A 26,425-nucleotide genomic window follows, 5' to 3' on the forward strand; every position below is an offset into this window, starting at 1 on the left:
GCTAATGGGGCCTCCCGCCACCACTAGGCCGCCACCGCGCGATTTCTGTTCTTGTCCTGAAGCAGAGTTCTTAACCCGAGGTACTATTTCTGGGTTAGCGGAGTCTGTAACCTGAAGCGCCTGTAACCCGAGGTACCACTGTATGATTTGGTTATAATTTTTCGTCTTTCTCTTTTCTCCCCCACCTTCCCGTGCTTGAAGCCTTGCATCTGGAAAGATCACTGCTGTGTTTTCCGACTTCACGCATGATAAAGTGAGTATTTAAATTCATTTTGCTTAAATTGCGCCTGAACCAGGCGGGTTTTCGCTGTTTGGCTTCAGCCAGTTTAAAGAGATGCGCACACTACTGTCTAGGTATTCTGCTCTGAATTTGTTCCTCTTGTTAGATGAAATGTAAATGACAATGCAAAGAACCCTTCTGCCCACCCACTTACTGTAGCCTCAATTGGCTTGCTCTCTTCGGCACCACAGTGCCCTCCCATCCCGATCCAAAGAACAAGAAGTGTATCTCCAGAAGCCTTCTGCTGCTTTATTCCTTCCTAGGTTTGAGGGCCAGGGACGCGGGTGGTGCTGTGGGTTAAACCACAGTGCCTAGGACTTGCCGATCAGAAGGTTGGCGGTTCGAATCCCCGTGACGTGGTGAGCTCCCGTTGCTCGGTCCCTGCTCCTGCCAACCTAGCAGTTCGAAAGCACGTCAAAGTGCAAGTAGATAAATAGGTACCACTCCGGCAGGAAGGTAAACGGCGTTTCCGTGCGCTGCTCTGGTTCGTCAGAAGCTGCTTAGTCATGCTGGCCACATGACCCAGAAGCTGTACGCCGGCTCCCTTGGCCAATAAAGCGAGATGAGCGCCACAACCCCAGAGTCGGCCACGACTGGACCTAATGGTCAGGGGTCCCTTTACCTTTACCTTTAAGTTTGAGGGCCAGCATAAAATGGTAACCGCCTGCATATGGTGGGAATTAAAAGTGTTCTCCATCGGTGGTGCCAGCATGGAGAAATTGCATGCATTGGGAGAAAAGCTTTTTCAGGTTTCCAGCTAGATCATACATAAGCAGAGTTTGGATGGTCATCTGTTATGTATGATCGAGTTGAGGTTCCTACATTACCTGGAGTTGGGCCAGGTAACCCTCGGGGTCCCTTCCAATGTTACAATTCTATGATCACATCTGCTGAGTGGCGTGACTCTCTAGGGAAGTGTCTTTCTGTGGCCTCTGCGTGCTGATGTACGTTAGCTCCCAAGCGTAGGATGCGCAAGAGATTCTATAGCTCATCTTAATAAAATTCAGAATGTGTCAATGGATATCTTACATCCTAGATCTCAAGAGATGAAGCAATTAACAAAATCAGACTTGAAACAGAAGAGCAGCTGAAAGGTCAGACACTCTCTTAATTGACTATACTATGTTCTAAAATGTTTTACTTTGCCAGGGTTTGTCTTACAGTTCTGTGTTCGGCAGTCAAACATTTTTTCATGGACTTGGGGATATTTGCAGCAGCCTGGTTCTTACTCAGATGGTGAAGCTGCGTCGGGGCTGTACCACTTATGATGGGGGGGTGTCACATGACCAAATGCTTCTTGCCTCATTTCTTAACATTCTCTGCAAATTGAAAACCAGATTGACATCCAGTGGGGTGGGAGGCTGGATTGGATTTTTAATGAGGAGCATTGGGTCGTATGTACCCCTGCTTTGCGATTCGAAGAGATAAACATGTATCTGGGCTGAATTGCACCCATGATAACTAAGCCTATGCTATAGTCCTCCCTGTTGTGGATGTTGAAGATGAAGATGCTGAAGACAGAAGCATGTACCCCCCACCCCAGACCAGTCTTCCATTCTGACCTCCAAAGGCACTGAGAATACTCTTGGCTAGTGTTGGGCTGTGTACTGTGTACCTGCTTAATGAAAAGAGACAGAAACCAGCCAGACACTGTAATCCAAACCCGCTTTGTGCCAAGGTGTGTGTGTGTGTGTGCGCGCGCGCGCGCGCGTATTATGCGGATGTGTCCCTGCCCATGGGCTCATGCCAGCTTCACTCCACTGGTGCAGAGCTCACCATTCTGCCCACCAAACATGCAGGTGGACAGTGGTGTCACCAGCAGGATCCCTGTAGGTGAGGGGCGGCATTTCAGGAGAGGGACTGAGCCCCACTACTGTCCCATGACAGCACTGAGGATAACCAGTGTGTCAGCTCCAGCTTTTTGTCCTCATCTTATGCCCCAGCCATTCCCCTAGTGGTTAAGAGTGGTGGACTCGTAATCAGGTGAACCGGGTTCGAGTCTCCGCTCCTCCACATGCAGCTGTTGGGTGACCTTGGGCTAGTCACGCTTCTCTGAAGTCTCTCAGCCTCACTCACCTCACAGAGTGTTTGTTGTGGGGGAGGAAGGGAAAGGAGAATGTTAACCGCTTTGAGACTCCTTAAGGGGAGTGAAAGGCGGGATATCAAATCTAAACTCCTCTTCTTCTTAACTGAAAATTTAAAGCAAGTTGTGACACCTACTGTCACAAATTCCTTTTACTTCCCTTCTAGTCATATAGTTGGGGGGAATAAGCATTGTGTTTTAGGTTTCGTTTCAATTTTCTTCTTTCCATCTAGAAAAGTTCCCGGAAGCGGAGTGTTACGAAATCATGGAATCTTTTAACGTCATCTTGAAAGAAGTCTTTAGAAATCTTGTTCTGAATGAATACAGGAGGTAAACATGGTGTTTTCCGGGTCGCTGTGTTTAAAACAGGTTCTTCCGCAGAATAAGGACACTAAAAGGCCGAAAGCAGTATCATCTTTGCACCGGTTTACAGTGGCCTTGCATACCAAGCCATCTGCACATGGTTCCTTTAAGGAATCGATGCCCACAAACATAGAACTATCAGTATGCTCCTACTTTGTGGTACACAGCCTTGATTTCTCATAGCTTTAAGCCCATGGTTAAGCTTAACTGTGGTTTAAAGGTGAACACACAACATGCTGGGAGCACAAGGCTAAAATTTTCAGGTGGTAGGCAATTCCAGGAGCTAAGGCTCAGTGCTAAGCCCCCTTATAATAATAATAATAATAAATTTTATTTATATCCCGCCCTCCCCAGCCGAAGCCGGGCTCAGGGCGGCTAACAACAATAAAACAGTACAAAGGTACAACATAAACAACATTCTAAAATCATTCATTATAAAAATTAATTAATTCAAGCCACTAGCAACCATTGGGCCAGAGCTCTGCGAAGATTGCCGAGGGAGGGAGTCAGGCTGTGCCCTGGCCAAAGGCCTGGTGGAACAGCTCTGTCTTGCAGGCCCTGCGGAAGGATGTCAAGTCCCGCAGGGCCCTGGTCTCTTGTGACAGAGTGTTCCACCAGATCGGAGCCACAGCCGAAAAAGCCCTGGCTCTAGTTGAGGCCAGCCTAACTTCTCTGTGGCCTGGGACCTTCAAGATGTTTTTATTTGAAGACCGTAGGTTTCTCTGTGGGGCATACCAGGAGAGGCGGTCCCGTAGGTACGAGGGTCCTAGGCCATATAGGGCTTTAAAGGTTAAAACCAGCACCTTAAACCTGATCCTGTACTCCACCGGGAGCCAGTGCAGCTGGTATAGCACCGGGTGAATGTGATCTCGCAGCGAAGACCTCGTAAGGAGTCTCGCTGCAGCATTCTGCACCCGCTGGAGTTTCTGGGTCAGTCTCAAGGGCAGCCCCACGTAGAGCGAGTTACAATAATCCAGTCTGGAGGTGACCGTCGCGTGGATCACAGTGGCTAGGTCAGGGCGAGAGAGGTAAGGAGCCAACTGCTTAGCTTGGCGGAGATGGAAAAATGCCGCCTTTGTTATAGCTGCAATCTGCGCCTCCATGGAAAGGGAGGTGTCGAAGATTACACCCAAACTCTTAACGGACGGTGCTGGCACTAATTGCGCCCCCGCAAGAGATGGGAGTTGCCCCCCCAATCCCATATCGCCCCGTCCCAGCCACAGGACCTCTGTCTTCGAAGGATTTAGCTTCAACCGGCTCCCACGTAACCATCCAGCCACAGCTTCCAAACATCTGGTCACTTGCCAACTGAATTTAATGTATCTGACTTCTGAGCAGGCCTGGTTAAGAATGTGCTATAAACGAACCAAAAGCAGCAGTAAGCCAGGAACAAACCTTAGTTTCAGCTTGTGGTTTGTTTGGAGGGAGACAAGACATTTGGATGTAATGCTAGGCCATGTCACGGTTTCACTCCCAGCAATACATCAGGAGCAGGAGAGGAACAAATTGCCTGTGGTTTTAGTGCTGTGCACCAGTCTGCTTTATACTGTGGTTTAAATCGAAAGGCCTTAAATCATGGTTTTGTTTGAGTATGTTTAAAAGCAATGTGTTACCAAGGCCAAAACCTGCTCTTTGGGGCCTAATTTGACTGTGGCTTCAAATGTGTGCACATCAGGCTGGACTAGAGGCAAAGTGGGTAGCCACAATCATCGCTTTCCCCCAGTTATAGCCATAATAATACTTGCACTGGACTCCAGATATTCATGAATGCAGGCCAAATCTAGAGCCAAGGTGAGAGGAACCCGTGGAAACTGTCCTCTCTGCTGCTTTATTCCCATAGATGTGATGGTCGAGACTTGACTTCACTTAGAAACATCACTTGCGAGGTGGACATGTTCAAAACCCTTCATGGATCAGCGTTATTTCAGAGAGGCCAAACCCAGGTATTCACTGATCTTCCTTTACCCCCCCCCCTTTTTCCGTTTTTTATTTTACTCAAAAATAAAAATACTGTGGTTCAGTGGCCGTGGGTCAGCAACTAAAATGAAATTTTTCGAAATGGACTTAGATGGTGCGGATAAGCTCCTGAAGACCATCCTAAAATAAACTTGATTCTTTATTTGAATAAGTGCAAAATCATTCCTAACTTTCTCCGAGCGTACTTATAAAATTAGAGTACACGTATGTTCTGCATCACTATTAAAAACCGCACTGTGTGGGGGATGTGTGAGTCAGTGAATGAAAAGGTTCCCCGTGGGCGAATTGCTTAAAATAACAGCATCTATGAATCAGACCTGCTGCTCTGCTTAAATTGAAGGGTGATAAATTCTCTCATATATATATATATATATATGAGAGAATCTAAGTTCGGCCTCAATGAAGGGCAGTATTTCAATATGTGTAGGAAAATGAGAGTACCCCTAAACATTTTTTTAGAAAAAAGCACTGCACGCATATATATATATACACACACACACACAGAGAGAGAGAGAGAGAGAGAGAATGCTTTTTTCTAAAAAATGTTTAAGGGTACTCTCATTTTCCTACTCATATTGAAATACTGCCCCTCAATGAGGCCAAACTTAGATTCACAAAATTTTTAGGGGTATGCATCCCCCAAGAAAAAAGCACTGTATATATGAGGTGTAGGTTGTGTGTGTGTGTGTGTGGAGAGGGTGGGGGGTAGTTCCCCCCATGCCAAAAAGAAAATCTGTTCAGAAGAACTGTGTGTGTATTCTACTGCAAGTTCTTCTAACAAATGTCATTTTAAAAGTTGTCGCACCTTTGAACTGCATTAGTGACTCGCCCAGTTGTAATCAGTATCCTGTGGGAGGGCTAGAATAGCAAATGTGCCCTCTAGATTGGTTCATAATTAGCAGAACTTGTAACCAAGAAGGCTGAAACGTGAAGTTGTTCTCTGTAAATCCAAAACAGTTCAGTGCAAACCGTTCATGTCAATGATTCCCCTTCTGATATCATTGTGAGTTTGTGCCCAGAGCAATACTTACCTTATCTGGGTTTTTACGTGTCTTGCTTTTGAATCATTGCATTTTCTTATTTGTTGAGAACTTAATTCCTCTCCCCTAAACCACAGTATTTTCAATAGACCTTTGTTTTCTAGGTCCTCTGCACAGTTACATTTGACTCACTGGAATCGAGTGTAAAATCTGACGTTATCACAACTGCTTTAAGGTATATATACCACCATCCCTTCTCCTTTCAAACCCCAACTTGTCTTTGGCGTGTTAATTGCACCATGTGACTCTTTAGGACCTTGTGTTCATAATCTTCAAGTAGATCAGGAGGGGCCATAGCTCAGTGGTTAGAAGAAGAAGAAGAAGAGTTTGGATTTGATATCCCGCCTTTCACTCACCTTCAGGAGTCTCAAAGCGGCTAACATTCTCCTTTCCCTTCCTCCCCCACAACAAACACTCTGTGAGGTGAGTGAGGCTGAGAGACTTCAGAGAAGTGTGACTGGCCCAAGGTCACCCAGCAGCTGCATGTGGAGGAGCGGAGACGCGAGCCCGGATCCCCAGATTACGAGACTACCGCTCTTAACCACTACACCACACTGGTTAGAGCTTCATGCTTTGCATGAAGGAGATCCCTGGTTCAATCCTGGCATCTCCATTTAAAAAGGATCAGGTGGCAGACAGTGGTGAAGGCCTCTCCCTGCCTGAGAGCTTGGGGCAGACTGCTGCCAGTCTGAGTCGATAAACTGGACTGTATGGGTAATGCAGGTACCGACATTCATATGAAATCACCTTTTCTTTGAAGGCAGTCTCTCTAAACATCATTGAAAATGGGTATACAGTGGTACCTCGGGTTAAGTACTTAATTCGTTCCGGAGGTCTGTTCTTAACCTGAAACTGTTCCTAACCTGAAGCACCACTTTAGCTAATGGGGCCTCCTGCTGCCGCTGCACTGCCGGAGCCCGATTTCTGTTCTCATCCTGAAGCAAAGTTCTTAACCCGAGGTAATATTTCTGGGTTAGCGGAGTCTGTAACCTGAAGCGTATGTAATCTGAAGCGTATGTAACCTGAGGTACCACTGTATACAGCCCCTTCAGAGAAATCAAGACTGGCCACATGCAAAAAAGAGTATCAAAATAGCGTAGCTAAGTTGAACTTGGAAGTAATCCTGAAACAGTACAGTGCAAAAGTAGTTATTAAAAGCTTTCCTAAGAAGAAAGTTCCTAAGAAGAAAGTTCCTGCCAACCTAGCAGTTTGAAAGCACGTCAAAGTGCAAGTAGATAAAGAGGTACCGCTCCAGCGGGAAGGTAAACGGCGTTTCCGTGTGCTGCTCTGGTTCGCCATAGTCATGCTGGCCACATGACCCGGAAGCTGTACGCCGTCTCCCTCGGCCCATAAAGCGAGATGAGCGCCGCAACCTCAGAGTCGGCCACGACTGGACCTAACGGTCAGGGGTCCCTTTACCTTTAAGAAGAAAAGTTGCTGGGTTTTTGCTTTTTTTGTTTTGTTTTGTTTCTGTAGGGACAAAAAAATTATTGGATCAGGCAACTCAAATGTGAGTTGGTTATTCCATAGGGGATAGTTCTAACTGTTTAAGGACAAATCCTAGTGGGGCAGATGTATTGAGAAATGGCAGGGTATATTAAAACACAGACTTTGCTTTAATGAGCAGGAATCTAACAAAGGCTGCCTCATCTGTTATTCAGTATCAGAAAAACACTACTAACATCGTTTTGCTCATATAGGCGGCAACCATATTAGCCGTGTCCAATTGACACGTGACCAAAGACAGAACAGGATCGGAACACCCGCGAGAAATGAAATGGTCGCTGCCTGTATGCAAGCAATTACTCAGATAAAAATTACTTAATCTGTTGTTGGTCTGCTGCTCACCCAACTTCGCAATGAAGCATAAGCTGGGCTCAGATGCACTTTGTTTTAACGATAGAGTAGCTTACTGTGCCCTACCTAATATTGCTCTCTGAGCTCTGGTAGAGGCAGTCCGGCAGGGCCTTCCCGGGAAAAGAATTTCCCTTAGTACAGTGGTGCCTCGCAAGACGAAAAGAATCCGTTCTGTGATTCTCTTCGTCTAGCGGTTTTTTCGTCTTGCGAAGCAAGCCCATTGACGGATTAGCGCTATTAGCGGCTTTTAGTGGCTTATCTGCTGATCGGATCAGCTGATAAGCGGCTTAGCGGCTTAGAAAAAGGGGGGAGGGGAAAAAACCCGCAGGAACTCGCAAGACATTCTCGTCTTGCGAAGCAAGCCCATAGGAGATTTGTTTTGCAAAGCACCTCCAAAACGGAAAACTCTTTCGTCTAGTGAGTTTTCCATCTTGCGAGGCATTCATCTTGCGGGGCACCACTGTATTTAAGGTATTACAGAAACCTACCCTTGTTTGTACCCATCCCCTTCCAGAGAGGGACAGGGTCGGCAGAAGCTTCAAGGGGTTCCTGATGTAAGTAAATTACTTGCAGCTTATTTATTTTTTTGTAACACTTGTTTCTGTTTTTAGTGGAATAAAGGAGAAGAACTTCATGCTCCACTACGAGGTATGAGAACTCCCTTCAGCTTCATAAAAAGCATTTGTGCTTAATTATTAGGAGTAATTACACTGAAAACATAGGGGCTTGTTCTCAAATTGCTTTCTTTATATCCGGAGCCCGTTCCTGAGGCCTGAAAGCTGCATGCAGGCCACTTTGGAGCCGCCTCTAGGGAGACAGGCTGTATGTGGAATTGCTGTTCGTCCATCTGCATTGCGGTGCCAGGGTGTATTTAGGGGTTGTATAGAGTTGCACGGTGCTAGAATGTATTTATTTTAATTGTTTTGTGATTTTAATACCGTACACTACTTTGGGTGCTCTTTTTTTAAAAAAGAGAAGCAACTGAATATGTACCATAAATAAAGCATCTTCTCCCCACACTCTGACTTTAATAGCGCTGGTATTTGAAACTCACACCTGTGGTTCTTGCTCGTTTTTGGATAGGAGATAACCTTTGTTGAGACTGCTGCTGACAAGCTATGTTCGCTGGTTGCTTTGCTGTCCAAAAGCAAATAAATGGGAGGATTGCTCTTCTTCCTCCTCCTCCTCCTCCTCCTAATCGCAGGATCATACAACTGTAGAATTGGAAAGGACCCCAAGAGTCATCTGGTACAACCCTCTGAAATGCTAAAGCATCCACGAATCTCAGCTAAAGTATCCACGAATCTCAGCTAAAGCACCCATAATTGCCTCTTTCTCATCTCTCTCTGTCTCTGACACACCAGAGTACAGTGGTACCTCGGGTTACATACGTTTCAAGTTACATACGCTTCAGGTTACAGACTCCGCTAACCCAGAAATAGTGCTTCAGGTTAAGAACTTTGCTTCAGGATGAGAACAGAAATCATGTTCCTGCGGCGTGGCAGCAGCTGGAGGCCCCATTAGCTTAAGTGGTGCTTCAGGTTAAGAACAGTTTCAGATTAAGAATGGACCTCCGGAACAAATTAACCTGAGGTACTACTGTATGTATGAGAGATAGAAAGAGATCAAGATTAGGGGAAGATTAGGTTTGGAGTCAGTCCACCATACCCCAGTGGGGTGTAGTAGTTAGAGTGCTGAGATAGGACCTTGGAATCCAGGTTTCATTTCTACACTCGGCCAAGAATTTCACCTTGGACCAGTCACAGTTTCTCAGCATAGCCTACCTCATAGGGTTCTGGACATCTGACATGGCTGCGCCTTGGTTTCCGAACGTTTTGGAAGTCGAATGGACTGCCGGATCAGTTCCCATTCAACTTTTGAGGTACCAATGTAATAACAGAAGCAGTGGGATCAGTCGGATCCAGGAGTACAGAACCAGATAGGTGATTGTTGAAAATGCTCTGCAGCTGTAGCTGATTGCACAAAGGAACCTGACCCACTGGAATTTTTGATTTCCCACCCTCTCTTATTAAGAGGACGATTTGTAAATCATCCCTTTATCCAAATTATATTGACAGCGAAACCTTTGAGTACTGAAGGTACAGAGATTATCGTGAAAGATGGTTGAACTTCAGCATTAAGACCTTTCTGCAGTTTTAAGACACGTTTAAAAATGTTGGAGAGTTTCAATTAGGTTTTGAAAGAAATCTCTTCCATACTTTGAAACAGAAGATCCTGAAAAGTGTCTAAACCTTAAAATTAGGCACTAATTCAAACTTCCATTTGTACAGCATAGTATAGCAACTCTAAGTAAAGCTACTTTAACTGATAAAACGCCTGGAGGTTGTATCACTTCAAATTATAGTGCAAGTATTCACTCTGATCTACTTAAGATTGTTGCTTTCATTAGGTGTGCATAACTCCGCATAGGATAAGCCAGATAGTTTATTTTTTAAAAGGTCATATTGTTTTCGTGACAACTGTGAAAGTGTACAACTTAAAATATGTGGCTGAAGATTATTCCAAAGGGTAGCATATTAATAACTCTACAAATGACTCATTGCATGAGCATATTTTTATCCTTTTGGGTGAATTCCATGGATGTTTGCCTTGAAATGAATGCTGACAACCAGAAAAGCATTATACTGACTTTCTCCCCCTCTTGATATATTAAAATTTTGCAGTTTCCTCCATACGCAACTAACGAGATTGGCAAAATTACTGGCATGAATAGACGAGAGCTTGGCCATGGTGAGTAAGAACAGAAGAAGCTGAATATCTAGACTGAAACTGAATTACTCCTTGTAATTCACAACATAATTTTTTTACTTGTAGGTGCACTTGCAGAGAAGGCTTTGAAGCCTGTGATTCCCAGTGAATTCCCTTTCACAATAAGGGTTACTTCAGAAGTACTGGAGTCAAATGGTATTTGATTTTTATTATTTAACTGTTGCTCAGAATGTGTGGGTGGAATTCAACTTAGCACTAAGCAGATTGTTCCATCACACAAGCAGAAATGCTTGCGCTAATAAATCTATCTCCACTCGCCCCACACGTATGATTTGAAATCTGGCTAATGGGAAGGGCAAAGGATGAGGTCCACCCCTGTTACCTTTTGAGATTTCCCCCCTTTTTAGAAGACACAAGGGGTCATGAATTGGCTAATGGGCTTTGGCCTAATATTTGTGGATTTCATTAGGGAAACCCCTACTCTTTCCCCCAGGGATGCTGGTGGCACTGTGGGTTAAACCACAGAGCCTAGGACTTGCTGATCAGAAGGTCAGCGGTTCGAATCCCCACAACAGGGTGAGCTCCCGTTGCCTGGTCCCTTCTCCTGCCAACCTAGCAGTTTGAAAGCACGTCGAAGTGCAAGTAGATAAATAGGGACCGCTCCAGCGGGAAGGTAAATGATGTTTCTGTGTGCTGCTCTGCTTCGCCAGAAGCGGCTTAGTCATGCTGGCCACATGACCTGGAAGCTGTACGCTGTCTGCCTCAGCCAATAAAGCGAGATGAGCACCGCAACCCCAGAGTTGTTCACGACTGGACCTAATGGTCAGGGGTGCCTTTACCTTACTCTTTCCCCCATAATTTGAGCACATGTCTTTAGACTATTTACTGTTGCAGATGTTAGCTGAAATTTCTGAACCGCAACAAAACGGTGCAAAAACCGAGTGCTTCTTGTATCTAGAAAGAAAACCCCCTATCGCAGAGAGAAATATAAATCATACGGTGGCAAACGGTTGTCCATGTCTTTTGTGTTGCTAAGAAACTTATTTCTATGCAGATCATATATTTTAGTGGCTACTCAAAAATGGTTGATTTCATAATCTTGTGTTTTCTGTTTCCAGGATCATCGTCAATGGCTTCTGCTTGTGGTGGGAGTTTGGCACTGATGGATGCAGGTATTCCACAAAGAAGAATTCATATTTTGGGATGTGTTTATGCATAGGTCAGTGGAAGTGGCACCAAAACTCAGAAATGCATAATTTCTCTTTTATTGTTAGGAGTCCCAATATCGTCTCCTGTCGCAGGTGTTGCTGTTGGTTTGGTTTCCAGGGCTAATTCTGAAAAAAATGGAGACATTGAGGATTATCGCTTGCTAACAGATATTCTGGTAAGAGTTCCTAATTGAGTCTTGTTTCTCGGTATTCAAAAGATCTGGACTCTAGCTTAAAACTCATATCTGTGACATGTGTAAATTACAGTGGTACCTCAGGTTAAGTACCCTGGGGTGCCTTGAATGATGGTCAGGGGTGCCATGGGCAACACTGGCCTCTGTCCTTCCCTGCCTCCTCTGATGCCCTCTCACGTCTCTGCCTCCAAAAGGCTTGCACAGCTGTTTGTTGCAGCAGCCCTGGATACAAGCTCCCCAGGCGAATGGTGGCTCTGTGGCTGGACAGGGGTGCTGGTTGCCAGGAGCTGAGGCAGCTCAGAGGCCAGTGGTGGATGCAGCGGCTGCCCAGAGGACTCCCAAGGAAAGTGGGGAGGAGAGGAGGTTGAGGGAACACTCCACAAGGGAGGGTGTTTGAAAAAGGGTGTGACACAACTGGGTTTCTGAGCCCCACGGGTGCGGCAGAACGAATGTAGTTGGTCAAGGGACCCATGGACTCAAAAGCGCTGAAGACCTCTGCATTAGATGTATACATGAATTGGTATACAGTAATTGTGTCTGCTTACCTGAAATCTTGGAAATCATAGTTCTTTTGATGGAGCTAGTGTTCTCTGATAGAATTCTTACCGCTTTCATTGGCTTAAAATAAGCTTAAGCTTGTAGTGCAGTTGTATTCAAACTCTTCTACAAAATACCCCTACTTTGTTATCTGACTTTTTCCAAGGAAACCATGAAACTATAATTAGGGGACTTCTGCTAAAGGTTCCTCAGACAGGGGCCGACTATGAAAATATGTTGCAAGTATAGGTTTTGTGGTTGCAGCCAAAATGTAGGAATTGTTTCAACCTATTGTGGTAGAATCCCTCTATTGTGTTCAGGGCTGGGGTGTTGGTTTTTTGGGTCTGTGAGTAGAACCACTGTGGTCTTGGAAAGACATTTGAAGTATATTTATTTCCTGCAGGGAATAGAGGATTATCATGGTGATATGGACTTCAAAATGGCTGGAACGAATAAAGGAATCACTGCCTTACAGGTATCCTCCTCCAATCCTCTTAATTTGAAATAAACCTCTGTTCCAGAAAAAAACGATGCCGTTGATAGTGATTTTAACTTTTTCACTTGTGTATCATTAGGCTGATATCAAGCTGCCAGGGATACCCCTAAAAATTGTGATGGAAGCGATTCAGCAAGCCACAGGTGAGTGTAGAGCACATGGTGTTTGATTTTCACTGCTGTTTTAATAATTTCCCGTGAAATGGACAATCAGCCCTATTAGAACAGTACAGTGGTACCTCAGGTTACGAACTTAATTCGTTCCGGAGGTCTGTTCTTAACCCGAATCTGTTCTTAACCTGAGGCGCGCTTTCGCTAATGGGGCCTCCCGCTGCAGCGCTGTTTCCGTTCTCATCCTGAGGCAAAGTTCGCAACTACTTCCGGGATAGCGGAGCTCGTAACCTGAAGCGTTGTAACCTGTAAATCCTTATCAGTGCCCACCTTAATCTCTGACTTGACTATTGGATTTAGGTGGTGCTCTTTGAGGTTACGCCTTCTAAATAAAAGCCTCTTGAAAGCTTCTATAACGGCGTGCATTCTGTCCCTACATACCAGGGGCAGAACCTTAGGCCCTCAAACATGCTTTTGCCTGATTTGAAAGTCCTTGGACGTCAAACCACCTTTTCTTTGATACTGTTCGTTTTTGTGTTTTTCTCCAGCGATTTTCATATTTTTGCTACCTGCCCTAGGCCCATTTGGTGAACTACGCATTACACTATGAGCACAAATAATAAATTAACAAATCGCTCTTCTGGTTTTGGACCTGTTTTGGCCTTTTGAGGATGCCTGGTTAAAATTGTTGGTGTAACAAGCAATCATTGTTAGACATAGGAAGTTCAGTGGTGTGAGAAGAATAATTTTGATGTGTGAATTAAAAAAAAAAATCATTTCATTGGTAAAATGTATGGTTTCTTATGTGCCAGGTAAATTGGTTGTCTCTTTTTCCAGTGTTTAAAAGTTAGGCGACTGGTTCATGATATGCAGGAAAAAATATTTAATATTAAAGGGATTCAGCATATTTGAGAGGTTATTAACCTAATATGCGTTATTCAGAATGCTTCTATATGCAATAAAATGTAATAAAAGACTTGAAGACGAAAGATATGCACTGGGCATATATTTGTTTGGAGCCAAGGTACTCCTTGGACACAATCTAAAAAATAAAAATATGATAATACTGAGATCCTCATCCTTCATGTTAAGTTTTGTAAAAGAGCTTTTAGCTTATGGGTCACTTCATTTTAAACTGGGGTGGGGAACCTGTGGCCCTCCAGATGGTTCTGGACTTTGTGCATTGTCCCTCACCATGCCCATGCTGTCTGGGGCTGATGAGAGCTAGAGTCCAACAATATGTGGAGGGCCACATGTTAACTATCCCTGCTCAAAGCAAAATGACTGATCAGTTTTTTTAATGTGCATGCTGCGAGACCTCAATTTGGTGTCCTAATGAAAAGTTAGGTAAAGGGACCCCTGACCATTAGGTCCGGTCGTGACCAACTCTGGGGTTGCGGTGCTCATCTCGCTTTATTGGCCGAGGGAGTCGGTGTACAGCTTCTGGGTCATGTGGCCAGCATGACTAAGCAGCTTCTGTCGAACCAGAGCAGCACACGGAAACGCCGTTTACCTTCCCGCTGGAGCGCTACCTATTTATCTACTTGCACTTGGATGTGCTTTCGAACTGCTAGGTTGGCAGGAGAATGAAGAGTTATCTTGCATCTAATAAACAAAACCTACCATTGACTGTTAGACAGCGAGCCCAGCTTTAATATTTTCCTTTTCATGTTATCGTTTTCATTTCTTAAAGGAATGCATCCGAAGGCAGCTCTGTTTAGGGAAGTTTTTAATGTCTGATGTTTTATTGTATTTTTAATATTTTGTTGGAAGGCACCCAGAGTGGCTGAGGAAACCCAGCCAGATAGGTGGGGTATAAATAATATATTATTATTATTATTATTTTATTATTAAGCAGAATAGCCTCAAAAAAATAACCAAGAATGTCTTTAAGTTGCAGCCACCATGACTAATCAGCATATGAAGCAGACTTTCTAAACTTTGGGTTCTGAGATGTTGAACTACAACTCCCATCTTCCATAGCCAGCAGGGGCAGCAGTCAGGACTGATGGGAGTGGTAGACCAACAACATCTGGGAATCCAAATTTGAGAAAGGCTGGCATAAAGGTTTAGATACAGTGGGACCTCGGGTTAAGTACTTAATTCGTTCCAGAGGTCTGTTCTTAACCCGAAACTGTTCTTAACCTGAAGCACCACTTTAGCTAATGGGGCCTCCTGCTGCCGCCGCGCGATTTCTGTTCTCATCCTGAAGCAAAGTTCTTAACCCGAGGTACTATTTCTGGGTTAGCAGAGTCTGTAACCTGAAGCGTATGTAACCCGAGGTACCACTGTAGTTGATTTACCAATGAGAAATAATTAAACATTGCAAACTTTACTCCATATGGGGCAGCTTTCACTAGCCTGTTGCCTCCAGAGGTTCTGGATTGCAGTTCCCATCTGCCGCATGCTGGCTGGGGAGCTATGGTCAGAAACGTGTGGAGGGCACCATGTTGGTGAAGGCTGGTATGGGGAAAACACCTTGTGCATTCACAACTGCATCATCTGCTTTGATACTCTTTGGCTTACAGCTTAGCCATATTTCTTCCCAAACTGTTGTTTATAGGCAGTGAACTCTGCCCACCCAGCGTGACTTCTGTTTCTGAAAAAGAAAGCTGGCTTGCTCTCATTTTTCTCAGGAAAGCAATTTTGATTTCTTTGCATCTGCTAGCTTGCTTGCAGAAAAACCGTGTGTTGGAGGAAGCGTTCCATGTGACATAAGCAAATGTGACCAATTCTAAGCAAGGTGTTCATTGAAATAAATTTGAGGGTGGAGGGTGGTTTCTACCTAAATAACATATGGTGGCCCATAATTTAGATGAACTTGGATTGCACTGGGTGTTGTGTTTTTGTATTCCAAGAATCAGCTTCAGAAGTCACACACGCACGGTCAATACAATACAGTGGTACCTCGGGTTAAGTACTTAATTCGTTCCGGAGGTCCGTACTTAACCTGAAACTGTTCTTAACCTGAAGCACCACTTTAGCTAATGGGGCTTCCAGCTGCCACTGCGCCGCCGGAGCACGATTTCTGTTCTCATCCTGAAGCAAAGTTCTTAACCCGAGGTACTATTTCTGGGTTAGCGGAGTCTGTAACCTGAAGCGTATGTAACCCGAGGTACCACTGTACCAGCAAAAGCTTACACCAATGGAATAAGGATTCATTATTGCACAGTGATTTAAGTGCTCTGTAGTGTAATGTGCTTCACCTGGGGGAGGGAGATGTAGGGCTTTTTAAAACGCGCTGGAAATAATGCACAGCGCTAGACAGAAGATCTGCTGCCCTAAATGCCTTTATGAAGCATAAAACTGGAAAGAATTCTGCTCTTTTATTGAACAATGCAGCTCCCCAAAAGTGCCTCAAGCCCTCGCTGTGCTGCTGCATGCAAAAGTTTTGCTTGATTAGTCATGTTAAAAGCATTAGGAAAGAAAGGAAGGTTTCCTTGCAACAAAATAAAGATTTTTTAAAAAAATGAAAGCATTTAACATGTGTGTTCTATATTTAAACTAGAAGGGGTTTTTGTGTGTGTGTGTGTTTTTCTCCCTTAGTGGCAAAGAGAGAAATATTGCAAATTATGAACAAAACGATTGCAAAACCTAGAGCAAGCAGAAAAGAGAACGGACCACTTGTAGGTAATAGCATTTGTAATTAACTGTACATGTTCTGAGCGGTGGGGTGGGGAGTGCAGTTGGACGGCCAAAGTTCTCGCAGGTGTGCAAACCATTCTTTCTAAGAACAGTGGTTGGTGGTCAAGGATACAGCCCATAGTTGTCAGGCTATGCATACATTGCTTTTTAGATTAGAACCTTTCTTTCAAGTTAATTCCTAATTCAGTATAGGCTTAGGTTTCTTAAATGTCTATTTCACTTCCCACTACAAAAGTCCTGAAAGGAGCTACAACGAAAGGAGAAATTCCATAACAAAAGTCACATAAGCATGTTAAAAATTTGTTCAGGATATAGTACTATTAAAGGCTTCATCCCACGTCTAAAATAAGGTAAATAATGCTGGTTTGTAAACATCAACTTGGCTGGTTATATCTGGCAAGTAAGAATCACCTCCAGGTGATCAGGAAAGGAGTAAACATTTGTAAATTCAGGGTAAATTTTGTTTATACTTCATTTCAGACTGCTAGTATGGCAAAGCCACCGCCCCTGCCATTTTTTGTGAACTAATGAATTTTAACTTACAAGGCTACCATAAAGTGATGGCATCTTTTGAGCTGAAAAGTTACGTCTTTAAGATAATAGTTTAGGTCCTGAATTCCCTTCTATTCATGGAAGGGCTTTTGATCTAACAGGATCCTGCTGGCAGAAAGAAGAAAGGTAGCTTTTCCTGATTCCTCCTGCATTCTCATATACACTCCAAATCCTTTTTGTGGAGCAGAAGGGCGTTACATGGGAAATCAGAGGAGTTCACCTCCCCTCATCTACTGGTAGGGGTGTCCCATGGGTGGAACTTTTATTCCCATTGGAGAAAATGAGTTGCAGAACGATGCCACGATATTTTAAGTCTCTAAAAATATTAACGTTTATGTACAGCCAGGAAAAAAGGTAGTGTGGGTGTGGAAAGCCCTTGATCCTAGTATTGCAACAAATTTCTCACTTAAACTCTTTGCATTTCAGAAAATGTTCAGGTGCCATTATCAAAAAGGGCAAGATTTGTTGGCCCCGGGGGTTATAATTTAAAAAAACTTCAAGCTGAAACTGGTGAGTCTTCGTTGCTTTTTGATGTGTACTTTTGCCAATTTATTAAATTATCCTGTCCTCCTTCCCCAAAGACTAAAAGCAGGGATACAAATAAAGTTTTTTATTTTCTGGTGGCCGTGTGCTTTCTCTTAGTGCAAATGGAATGCAGACGAGAATCATAGAATTGTAGAGTTCGAAGGGACCACGAGGGTCATCTAATCCAACCCCCTGTGATGGCAGGAATCCCAACTAAAACATCCCTGACAGATGACCATCCAACCTCTGCTTAAATCCCCCAAGGAAGGAGAGTCCACAACCTCTCAAGGGAGTCCGTTCTGCTGTCAAAAAGCTCTTACCAATATTAAAATTTGTACTGCTGCTTAGTTAGAGTTACCTTTCTTGAAACTTGAAGCCATTGATTTAGTTCCTACCCTCTGGAGCAGGAGAAAACTAGTTTGCTCCATCTTCAACGTGACAGACCTTTAGATTTTTGAAGATGGCTATCGTATCTCCTCTCAGTCTCCTCTTTTCCAGTCTCCACCCCCATTGTGCACTGAGGTCCAGCGCCGAGGGCCTTCTGGCGATTCCCTCACTGCAGGAAGCCAAGTTACAGGGAACCAGGCAGAGGGCCTCCTCGGTGGTGGCGCCCTCCCTGTGGACGCCCTCCCACCAGGTGTCAAAGAGAAAATCAACTACCAGACTTTTAGAAGACATCTGAAGGCAGCCCTGTTTAGGGAAGCTTTTAATGTTTGATGCATTACTGTATTTTAATATTTTGTTGAAAGCCTCCCAGAGTAGTTGGGGAAACCCAGTCTGATGGGCGGGGTATAACTATATGATGATGATGGTGATGACGATAATGATGATGATGATACCTGTAGACTCTTTCCCTGTCCCATGAAAACTTTCTCTACTTTGCACTTCTTGTCGTTAACCTTAAGAACAGCCAATATCTTCCAGAGTTTCCTTAAGCTACTTGGCTTCAATTTCCTGAGGGAGACCTGTATGGCGTTGGCATCCTTCATTATAGTGAACAACGTGGAGGAGAATTCATTCATGGCAGAGATGAGCAAGAAGGTGCATCGGGACCTACTGGCAGATCTCTTTGCAGTAGATTAGCACGGAGATTTCTGACACCCAGCAGCAAGATTACTTTCCCACTGACATGTAGGCTGGTGAGAGACAGTGAGCAAGAGTGGAATTTTCTTCCATAAGGACTGTGAGTTCAGCTCTGTTGTGGAACGGAGAACAAATTCCTAGGCTCAGAATCTGCTCACTTGTCTCAGGAATCTGCAGAGTAGATCCAGCAAGTCTGAAATCTGTCTGCTCCTTCCTCTTGATCTTTCGTTGACGATTTGGGCGTTATGTTTTCATCCCTTGATTCCTACACATCTCTAGCACCAGTGTGTTGAGTCACTTAACAATTCCTGTACAAAACCACCCAATCTTTCTTTCTCTTTTACAGCAGTGTTGATTTTATCCACATTTTTATCCCGCAGGGGTAACCGTTAGCCAAATAGACGAAGAGACCTTTTCCGTATTTGCTCCAACGCCGTCCGCTATGCATGAAGCACGAGAATTTATTACCGAAATCTGCAAAGATGATGTAAGTGCATATTTTAAGGACTTTGATATATTGTGCATATGCTTCATGTATCAAGAACCATCTCTTAATATAGGTACGGCTGCTTTTCCTGCTGCCTTAAGCCTATTAGATAGGGTGTGCTAAAACATATAACTAAGATATGATGGCCACAATCCATAGAGGTATTAGAAAGGGCTTGTTGGTGCCCAGTGCAAACTTTGCATTTTTCATCGAGCAGCAGGTCCTATGCCAAATCACACACACAAATTCCAGACTCCTTGGTTTTGCGGAACTAGTCATTCATCTCTTTCTGGTTTCTTTCTTATAGCAGGACTATCAGTTGGAATTTGGAGCTATTTATACAGCCACAATAACAGAACTGAGGTAAGAGAAACTCATCAGGTTATAATGACTAATGATCCACTAAGCTCACTGGGTAATATTAGGCTAGTCATTGCCTCTGACTCCAGTCTATTTCACAGGGTTGTTTTGAGGATTAAACATGGAGGAAGGAGAACAATGTACATTACCTTGAGTGTGTGTGTTTTATATAAGCAAATATTCCATGCTTAGCTTGAGTATATAATGTATATTTTATATATGCCTACAAACATCATGAACACAAATCTGAAAATGGTGGTGAAGACTAATATTTTTGCTTCATTTGAAGGATTACTGTATTTTCCCATGTATAAAGACGCCTCCTATTTTGGGGGACTCCAAATTAAGAAAACACCCCTCAGCACTACCCGTGTATAAGGCGAGATCCAATTTTAAACCTAATTTTTTTGGAGGGGAAAACCTAGCCTTATACACAGAAAAATATGGTATGTTTAAAAATAGGTCATTTTAAAGTTAAATACAAGTGCAGTGATTTGTAAACGTCTTGATGCAGCTTCTGTTTAGTCTGATACCTCCCGCATCTCCTAACTGACCTGATTCTGCACCCTATCCAGCCGTTTAATTATATTTTTAGGAAGTGAATCTGGAATTGCACAACTGCTGTTGCCCATATATAAAGGCAGTTGTGTGCAACAGACCTGAGGGAGTGCACCGTTCCACAACTCCCTCCCAGACCCTTAAATCAGTATACAAATGACACCCAGCCCCACCTCTCATTTAAATCAGAACCAGTGAAGGCACTGAATGTCCTGTGTGAGTGCCTGGAGGTGGTTGGAGGATGGATAGCAGCTAACACATTGAGGTTGAATCCTGTCAAGACAGAAGTACTGTTTTTGGGGGACGGGGCAGGCAGGTGTGGGGAACTCCCTGATCCTGAATGGGGTAACTGTGCCCCTGAAGGATCAGGTGCGCAGCCTGGGAGTCATTTTGGACTCACAGCCATCCATGGAGGCGCAGGTTAATTCTTTGTCCAGGGCAGCTGTCTACCAGCTCCATCTGGTACGCAGGCTGGGACCCTACCTGCCTGCAGACTGTCTCGCCAGAGTGGTGCATGCTCTGGTTATCTCCTGCTTGGACTACTGCAATGCGCTCTGTGTGGGGCTACCTTTGAAGGTGACCCGGAAACTGCAATTAATCCAGAATGCGGCAGCTAGACTGGTGACTGGGAGTGGCCGCCAGGACCATATAACACTGGTCCTGAGAGATCTGCATTGGCTCCCAGTACGTTTCCGAGCACAATTCAAAGTGTTACCTGAAGGAGCTTCTCCATCCCCATTGTTCAACCCGGAGACTGAGATCCAGCGCCGAGGGCCTTCTGGTGGTTCCCTCATTGTGAGAAGTGAGCTTACAGGGAACCAGACAGAGGGCCTTCTTGGTAGTGGCGCCCACCCTGTGGAACGCCCTCCCATCAGATGCCAAGGAAATAAGCAACTATCCTATTTTTAAAAGACATCTGAAGGCAGCCCTATTTAGGGAAGTTTTTAATATTTAATGTATTGTTTTCATACTTGATTGGGAGCCACCCAGAGTGGCTGAGGAAACTCAGCCAGATGCGGGGTATAATAAATTATTATTATTATTTATTATTAAATGTGATTTAATGCTGACCCCCCCTATCCACATTCTTACCAGCCTTACTGCATAAGAATGGAGATTAAGATGTCCACAAAACTATTGAGATAAGGACTGCAAAGCATTTTTTTGTGTGTGCACTTCAGAAAAGGTTAGAGAATAAGTAAAGAAAACAAGCCTGCAGAAAATAAGGTGGTTCTTTTATCCTGCCAAGAATAGAGGAATGTGTGGAACAGGCTTAGCTTCATCTAAGTAAGCATATATTGTTCAACACAAGCCCTCTCATCACATTCTGTTGACGTAAAGCAAGTTCTACTCTTCTTTTTTTAATGCAGAGATATTGGGGTGATGGTGAAATTGTACCCAAACATGACTCCCGTTCTACTTCACAACTCTCAGCTGGATCAAAGAAAGGTATTTATTTTTTCCTTCAGTAGTGGCTGAGTTGTGCTTTGGTGCTTTGGCTATTTCCTGTGCCATTACTGTGGAGATGTGGTGCTCAGGAAGCTATGCTAGTAGGTCAGGAAGTCTGCCTCTTGGCCATGCTTATCAGAAGAGTCATTTGAGGCAGGAGCAACTTAACTAGTAAGTTTACAGCCAATATCCAGCCATGACCACCTGCTGATACTGTGGAACTTTTCATTTCCTTTCTTTCCACCACCATCCCAGACCCACCGCCCTGCCCCAAATCTGCTCCAAATGGTCCTCTAGAGCAGTGTTCCCCAACCTTGGGCCTCCAGCTGTTTTTGGACTACAACTCCCATCATCCCTCGCTAGCAAGACCAGTGGTCAAGGATGATGGGAATTGTAGTCCAAAAACAGCTGGAGGCCCAAGGTTGGGGAACACTGCTCTAGAGTGTGTGGGGGGACTGCAGAGGGGAGGAGATGATGGAGAAGCCCAGTTGTGTGAGGGGGCAGCTGCACGTGCTATGTTCCATCTCACCCATTACAGTGGTACCTCGGGTTACATACGCTTCAGGTTACAGACTCCGCTAACCCAGAAATAGTGCTTCAGGTTAAGAACTTTGCTTCAGGATGAGAACAGAAATTGTGCTCCGGCAGTGCAGCAGCAGCAGGAGGCCCCATTAGCTAAAGTGGTGCTTCAGGTTAAGAACAGTTTCAGGTTAAGTACGGACCTCTGGAACGAATTAAGTACTAAACCTGAGGTACCACTGTATCTTTAAGGTTTGGCCCCATTGATCTGTGCTATTACTGTCACATGAATGGGTCGTTCTGACCATGGTGGCCACTTAGAGAATTTTGCAGTTACATGTTAACACCAAGCAAATGGAAGATGGAAAGGTAAAAGAAGAACAATTCATGCCCCAGGAGAGTAGGATTTTCCGGCAAATAATTGGATAAAAATAATGATATTGACCCTCTGTTCTAGATTAAACATCCCAGTGCTCTCGGATTAGAAGTTGGCCAAGAAATCCAGGTAAACTTTAAACCAATATATGAACATCCTCTAGGTGTTTTTCAATTGTCTTAAGAAGGTTAATGTGTATGTAAACTCAATGGACACCATCCGTAAACTGTTTCTTTTGCGCAGCTAGCATTTCATTAGGTTACAGTGGTACCTCAGGTTACAGACGCTTCAGGTTACAGACTCCGCTAACCCAGAAGTAGTACCTCGGGTTGAGAACTTTGCTTCAGGATGAGAACAGAAATCGTGCTCCAGTGGTGCAGCAGCAGTGGGAGGCCCCATTAGCTAAAGTGGTACCTCAAGTTAAGAAGAGTTTCAGGTTAAGAACAGTCCTCCAAAACGAATTAAGTTCTTAACCAGAGGTACCACTGTACGTAATAGGTCTCTGCTATGCTATGTGATTTCTGCTGTTCATATACTGTCCTAATAATGCACCTGTGGGATTGTTTGGGATGAGAGTGTGTGCCTGTTCAGGTGTGCACAAATCCTCTTGTCAGGGATAAATTCTCCTGGCTCTCTGGCATGTAAAGCACTGAAGCACAGATTCCCCTCCCCAGAGCTCCCATTCGCACTGTGCTTCAGATCAGGTGAGAAAACAGCAGGGATCTCTTCCCAGAAGTGGGACAAATGTTCTCGTTCTCCATACATTAGTGCAAATTAGAGAAGACCCCTCCCTTCCTTTCTCCTAACTCTTCTGCGCTTGCCAGAGGATTCAGAGGAGGGAAGTGGGTCACTGGTGACTATAAATAGTAGCTGGCTAGTAAACTGACTCAATATTGGGGGGAATCCTGTGGCGAATTTTCATTTTTCATATCCCTCTGGCTTGACAGTAGGTCTGCCCTTCTGCATTTCCACTTAGGACAGGGTCTGCCTGAGGTGGAAGGCCTGTTTCTGAGGTGCACTGTTTCCAACTGCGAGAGGGCCTTGTTCTTATTAAATGATCCTCCGCACATAGAAAACTGGTCTGTTGGGGGAGAATCAAAGAATTCTAGAGTTGGAAGGGACTATGGGAATCATCTGGCCCAACCCCCTAAGCTACAACTGTTGTCTGTGCGCAGTGTGTTTGTATGTAGGAACATCCTGTTAGGTGAAGCCTCACTTGAAAGCAGGACTACGGGAAAAGGGGGATTGATAGGTATATATTCTTGTCTCATACAATCCCACAGGTCCATGTACATACCGTATGTTCCGGCATACAAGACGACTTTTTATGCCTGGAAAATCACCTCAAAAGTCGGGGGTCATCTTATACGCCGGGTATACGCGTTGGGAAGGGACGCAGGGGCGCTGTGGGTTAAACCACAGAGCCTAGGACTTGCCAATCAGAAGGTTGGCGGTTCGAATCCCTGCGATGGGGTGAGCTCCCGTTGCTCGGTCCCTGCTCCTGCCAACCTAGCAGTTCGGAAGCACGTCAAAGTGCAAGTAGATAAATAGGTACCGGTCCGGCAGGAAGGTAAACGGCGTTTCTGTGCGCTGCTCTGGTTCGCCAGAAGCGGCTTAGTCATGCTGGCCATATGCCCCGGAAGCTGTACGCCGGCTCCCTCGGCCAATAAAGCGAGATGAGCGCCACAACCCCAGAGTCGGCCACAACTGGACCTAATGGTCAGGGGTCCCTTTACCTTTACCTTATACGCGTTGGGAAGGAGGAGAGGGAGCCAGTGAGCAGAGGCGCCCCTTCTGCTGTCGCTCCTCCTCCTTCCCCACAGAAGGGGACACGGAAAATCCTTCCAAGCACGGCACTTACTCGCCGGCCCTCCAAACACCTCGCCTTGGGCTGCTGCTGCTGCTGTGACAGCAGAGGCAGCGGAGGGGTGCACTCTCTGCCCCGGGCAGCGCTCAAACTCTATAACTCTAAAACTGAACACCAAAAGTTGGGGGTCATCTTATACGCCCAGTCACCTAATACGCCGGAATCTACAGTACATCGCAAAGGCTCGGTTTGGACATCATGCTCAACCAAAGTGTGGCATAGTGTGAATGAGCAAAGGTGTAGGCTCTTGTATTGGAAATTCTAGGTGCTTAGCTCCTCCTGGTGGTTTTGCTGCAAGCCATGGTTTGGCTTAATGTGTTGTCTGAACCCAGGCTCTTTCCACACAAATCAAAGGTTGTAGCCAAGGTTCATAATGTGGTTCAAAGCTCAGGGTGAACGAGGCCAAAGTCAACGCTCTCCATGGTCCAAAACAGAAATTAACAAAAATGGGACCACAAGGCCTTTATGCACTTGCGATGGCACACCCACAAAAGTCTTTCTGCACAAGGTATTCCTGGTTTTCTGAAATTGCTTAGTGCGGCCGCAGGGAATCCTCAAATGTTATTAGTAGAAAAGAAAGGGAAGCCTTTTCACTATTGAGGCTTTCAGTCATACCCAAGATGTCCTGTTATTATTAATACTGCCTGCCTATATTGTAAAAGCAAATAGTTAAAAATAGGATTTTAAAAAAACAATTAAGGTGTTTAAACTTTTATACTGAAGTGTCAAATCCCCTTACAATCAATCCCATTTCTTCCCAATGAACAGGTGAAATATTTTGGGCGTGATCCTACTGACGGCAGAATGAGGCTTTCGAGGAAAGTGCTTCAGTCTCCAGCTACAACAGTGGTTAAAACACTGAGTGACAAAAGCAATATAGTCGTGGGAGGTGCCATTCCAGAGCCTGCTAGTTCAACATCGTAGCAACTTTTATTCGGAATTGTAGAAATCTTTCTGGACCTATCAATGCTGTGACCCTCTGACAAGAGACTAAATTGTTGTGAAATGACAAGTTCTTATCATGCAGGTTTGTATACCACACAGAGAAATATTTTAAATTTTGTATAAAGATCAGTGGATATCAGTTCATTTTCTGCCGTTTGATTCTTTTTCTTTTCCCCTCGTAGATTTTTTTTCCTTTTGAAAAACATGCCCATAGCAACACCTCTGTAAATTATGTAAAACTTGAAACAACACTTCCAAGTAGCTGGACTGTTTCCAGACAATAAGAAAAGAAAACTGCCTACTACTTAACACCTTTTGTTGCTCAAGAGGTGTGTTGAAGATACATTTGTGTGTGCGCACTCTCAGCTGTCTTCTGTATAATGTTTGGCTTGCAAGAATGTCTTTAAAAAATCCAAACAGCTCATTCTCTCGCATAGTAGAAAATGACCTCCGTGATCTATTTAACTCTGCGGTAGGCTTTGCTTTGAAACCCTTTCAATACAATTTTATTTGCATCTTTCCCATTAGAAACTAGTGACGATGGGACTGACTGCTATGAAATGGAGCAAACTGCGCAACACAACTTTGCAGGCAAACGTTTTAGCAAATGCATATTTATAACTGAACAAGAGCAATCTGGCAAATCTAGTGCGACTTTGAAGAATGGCAGGCTGATCCCATTATGAACATTTTTTAAAAGACATTTTCAGGAGAGCTCATCAAAGACAGTGTGGCTTTTTTGTCTTTTGGTCACACTGAATGTGTAACATTCATATATTTCACACTGGAATCAGGTCCTCAAGCTACCCGTTGAGAGATACAGGTGGTTAGGCAGGAACGACCTTTGGGATGTGTAAAGACTAGTGGAGAGAGGATGGCCTGTGGGCTGCCAATGTCTGTTCGGAAAAACAAGATGAAAACTGAAATGGATGCCTTAAAATGCAAATCTGATAAATTTATTGAAGCTCTGGAAGCATTGCTGCAAATCTCTTGTGGTGTTATATTGGAAATGGTGAGCCTGCCATTGTCTACAGTAGCACAAGGGGAAAAATAGGCACAACATCCTTCTCTTGGCCTCAGAATAAATAAGACACACTAATTGTACGTACAGGGATGCACATTGTTAAATGTGACAGTCTATCTTCCTGGGGGGAGATGTAAGTGTGAAGAACAACATAGGATGA

General features: G+C 44.4%; 1 protein-coding gene across 2 annotated transcripts in view; it reads left to right on the plus strand.

The window, feature by feature from the left end:
- PNPT1 (polyribonucleotide nucleotidyltransferase 1) overlaps positions 1–25,385 on the plus strand; it is a 39,288-nt gene extending 13,903 nt beyond the window's left edge. For both annotated transcript variants that reach the window (XM_082217505.1, XM_082217506.1), the window contains exons 10-28: positions 202–253; positions 1,317–1,374; positions 2,597–2,693; positions 4,567–4,669; positions 5,848–5,918; positions 8,212–8,248; positions 10,285–10,351; positions 10,436–10,525; positions 11,449–11,502; positions 11,605–11,714; positions 12,673–12,744; positions 12,845–12,908; positions 16,422–16,505; positions 17,499–17,582; positions 19,061–19,167; positions 19,475–19,530; positions 21,456–21,534; positions 22,511–22,558; positions 25,065–25,385. In XM_082217505.1, the coding sequence (XP_082073631.1) occupies positions 202–253; positions 1,317–1,374; positions 2,597–2,693; positions 4,567–4,669; positions 5,848–5,918; positions 8,212–8,248; positions 10,285–10,351; positions 10,436–10,525; positions 11,449–11,502; positions 11,605–11,714; positions 12,673–12,744; positions 12,845–12,908; positions 16,422–16,505; positions 17,499–17,582; positions 19,061–19,167; positions 19,475–19,530; positions 21,456–21,534; positions 22,511–22,558; positions 25,065–25,220 (1,489 nt within the window). In that variant the 3' untranslated portion in view covers positions 25,221–25,385. The remainder of the gene's footprint in view (positions 1–201; positions 254–1,316; positions 1,375–2,596; positions 2,694–4,566; positions 4,670–5,847; positions 5,919–8,211; positions 8,249–10,284; positions 10,352–10,435; positions 10,526–11,448; positions 11,503–11,604; positions 11,715–12,672; positions 12,745–12,844; positions 12,909–16,421; positions 16,506–17,498; positions 17,583–19,060; positions 19,168–19,474; positions 19,531–21,455; positions 21,535–22,510; positions 22,559–25,064) is intronic.
- Positions 25,386–26,425: the final 1,040 nt, after the last annotated feature.

This window comes from Podarcis vaucheri (assembly GCF_965113315.1).
Source record: "Podarcis vaucheri genome assembly, chromosome: 3".
In the NCBI taxonomy this organism is placed as follows: Eukaryota; Metazoa; Chordata; class Lepidosauria; order Squamata; family Lacertidae; genus Podarcis; species Podarcis vaucheri.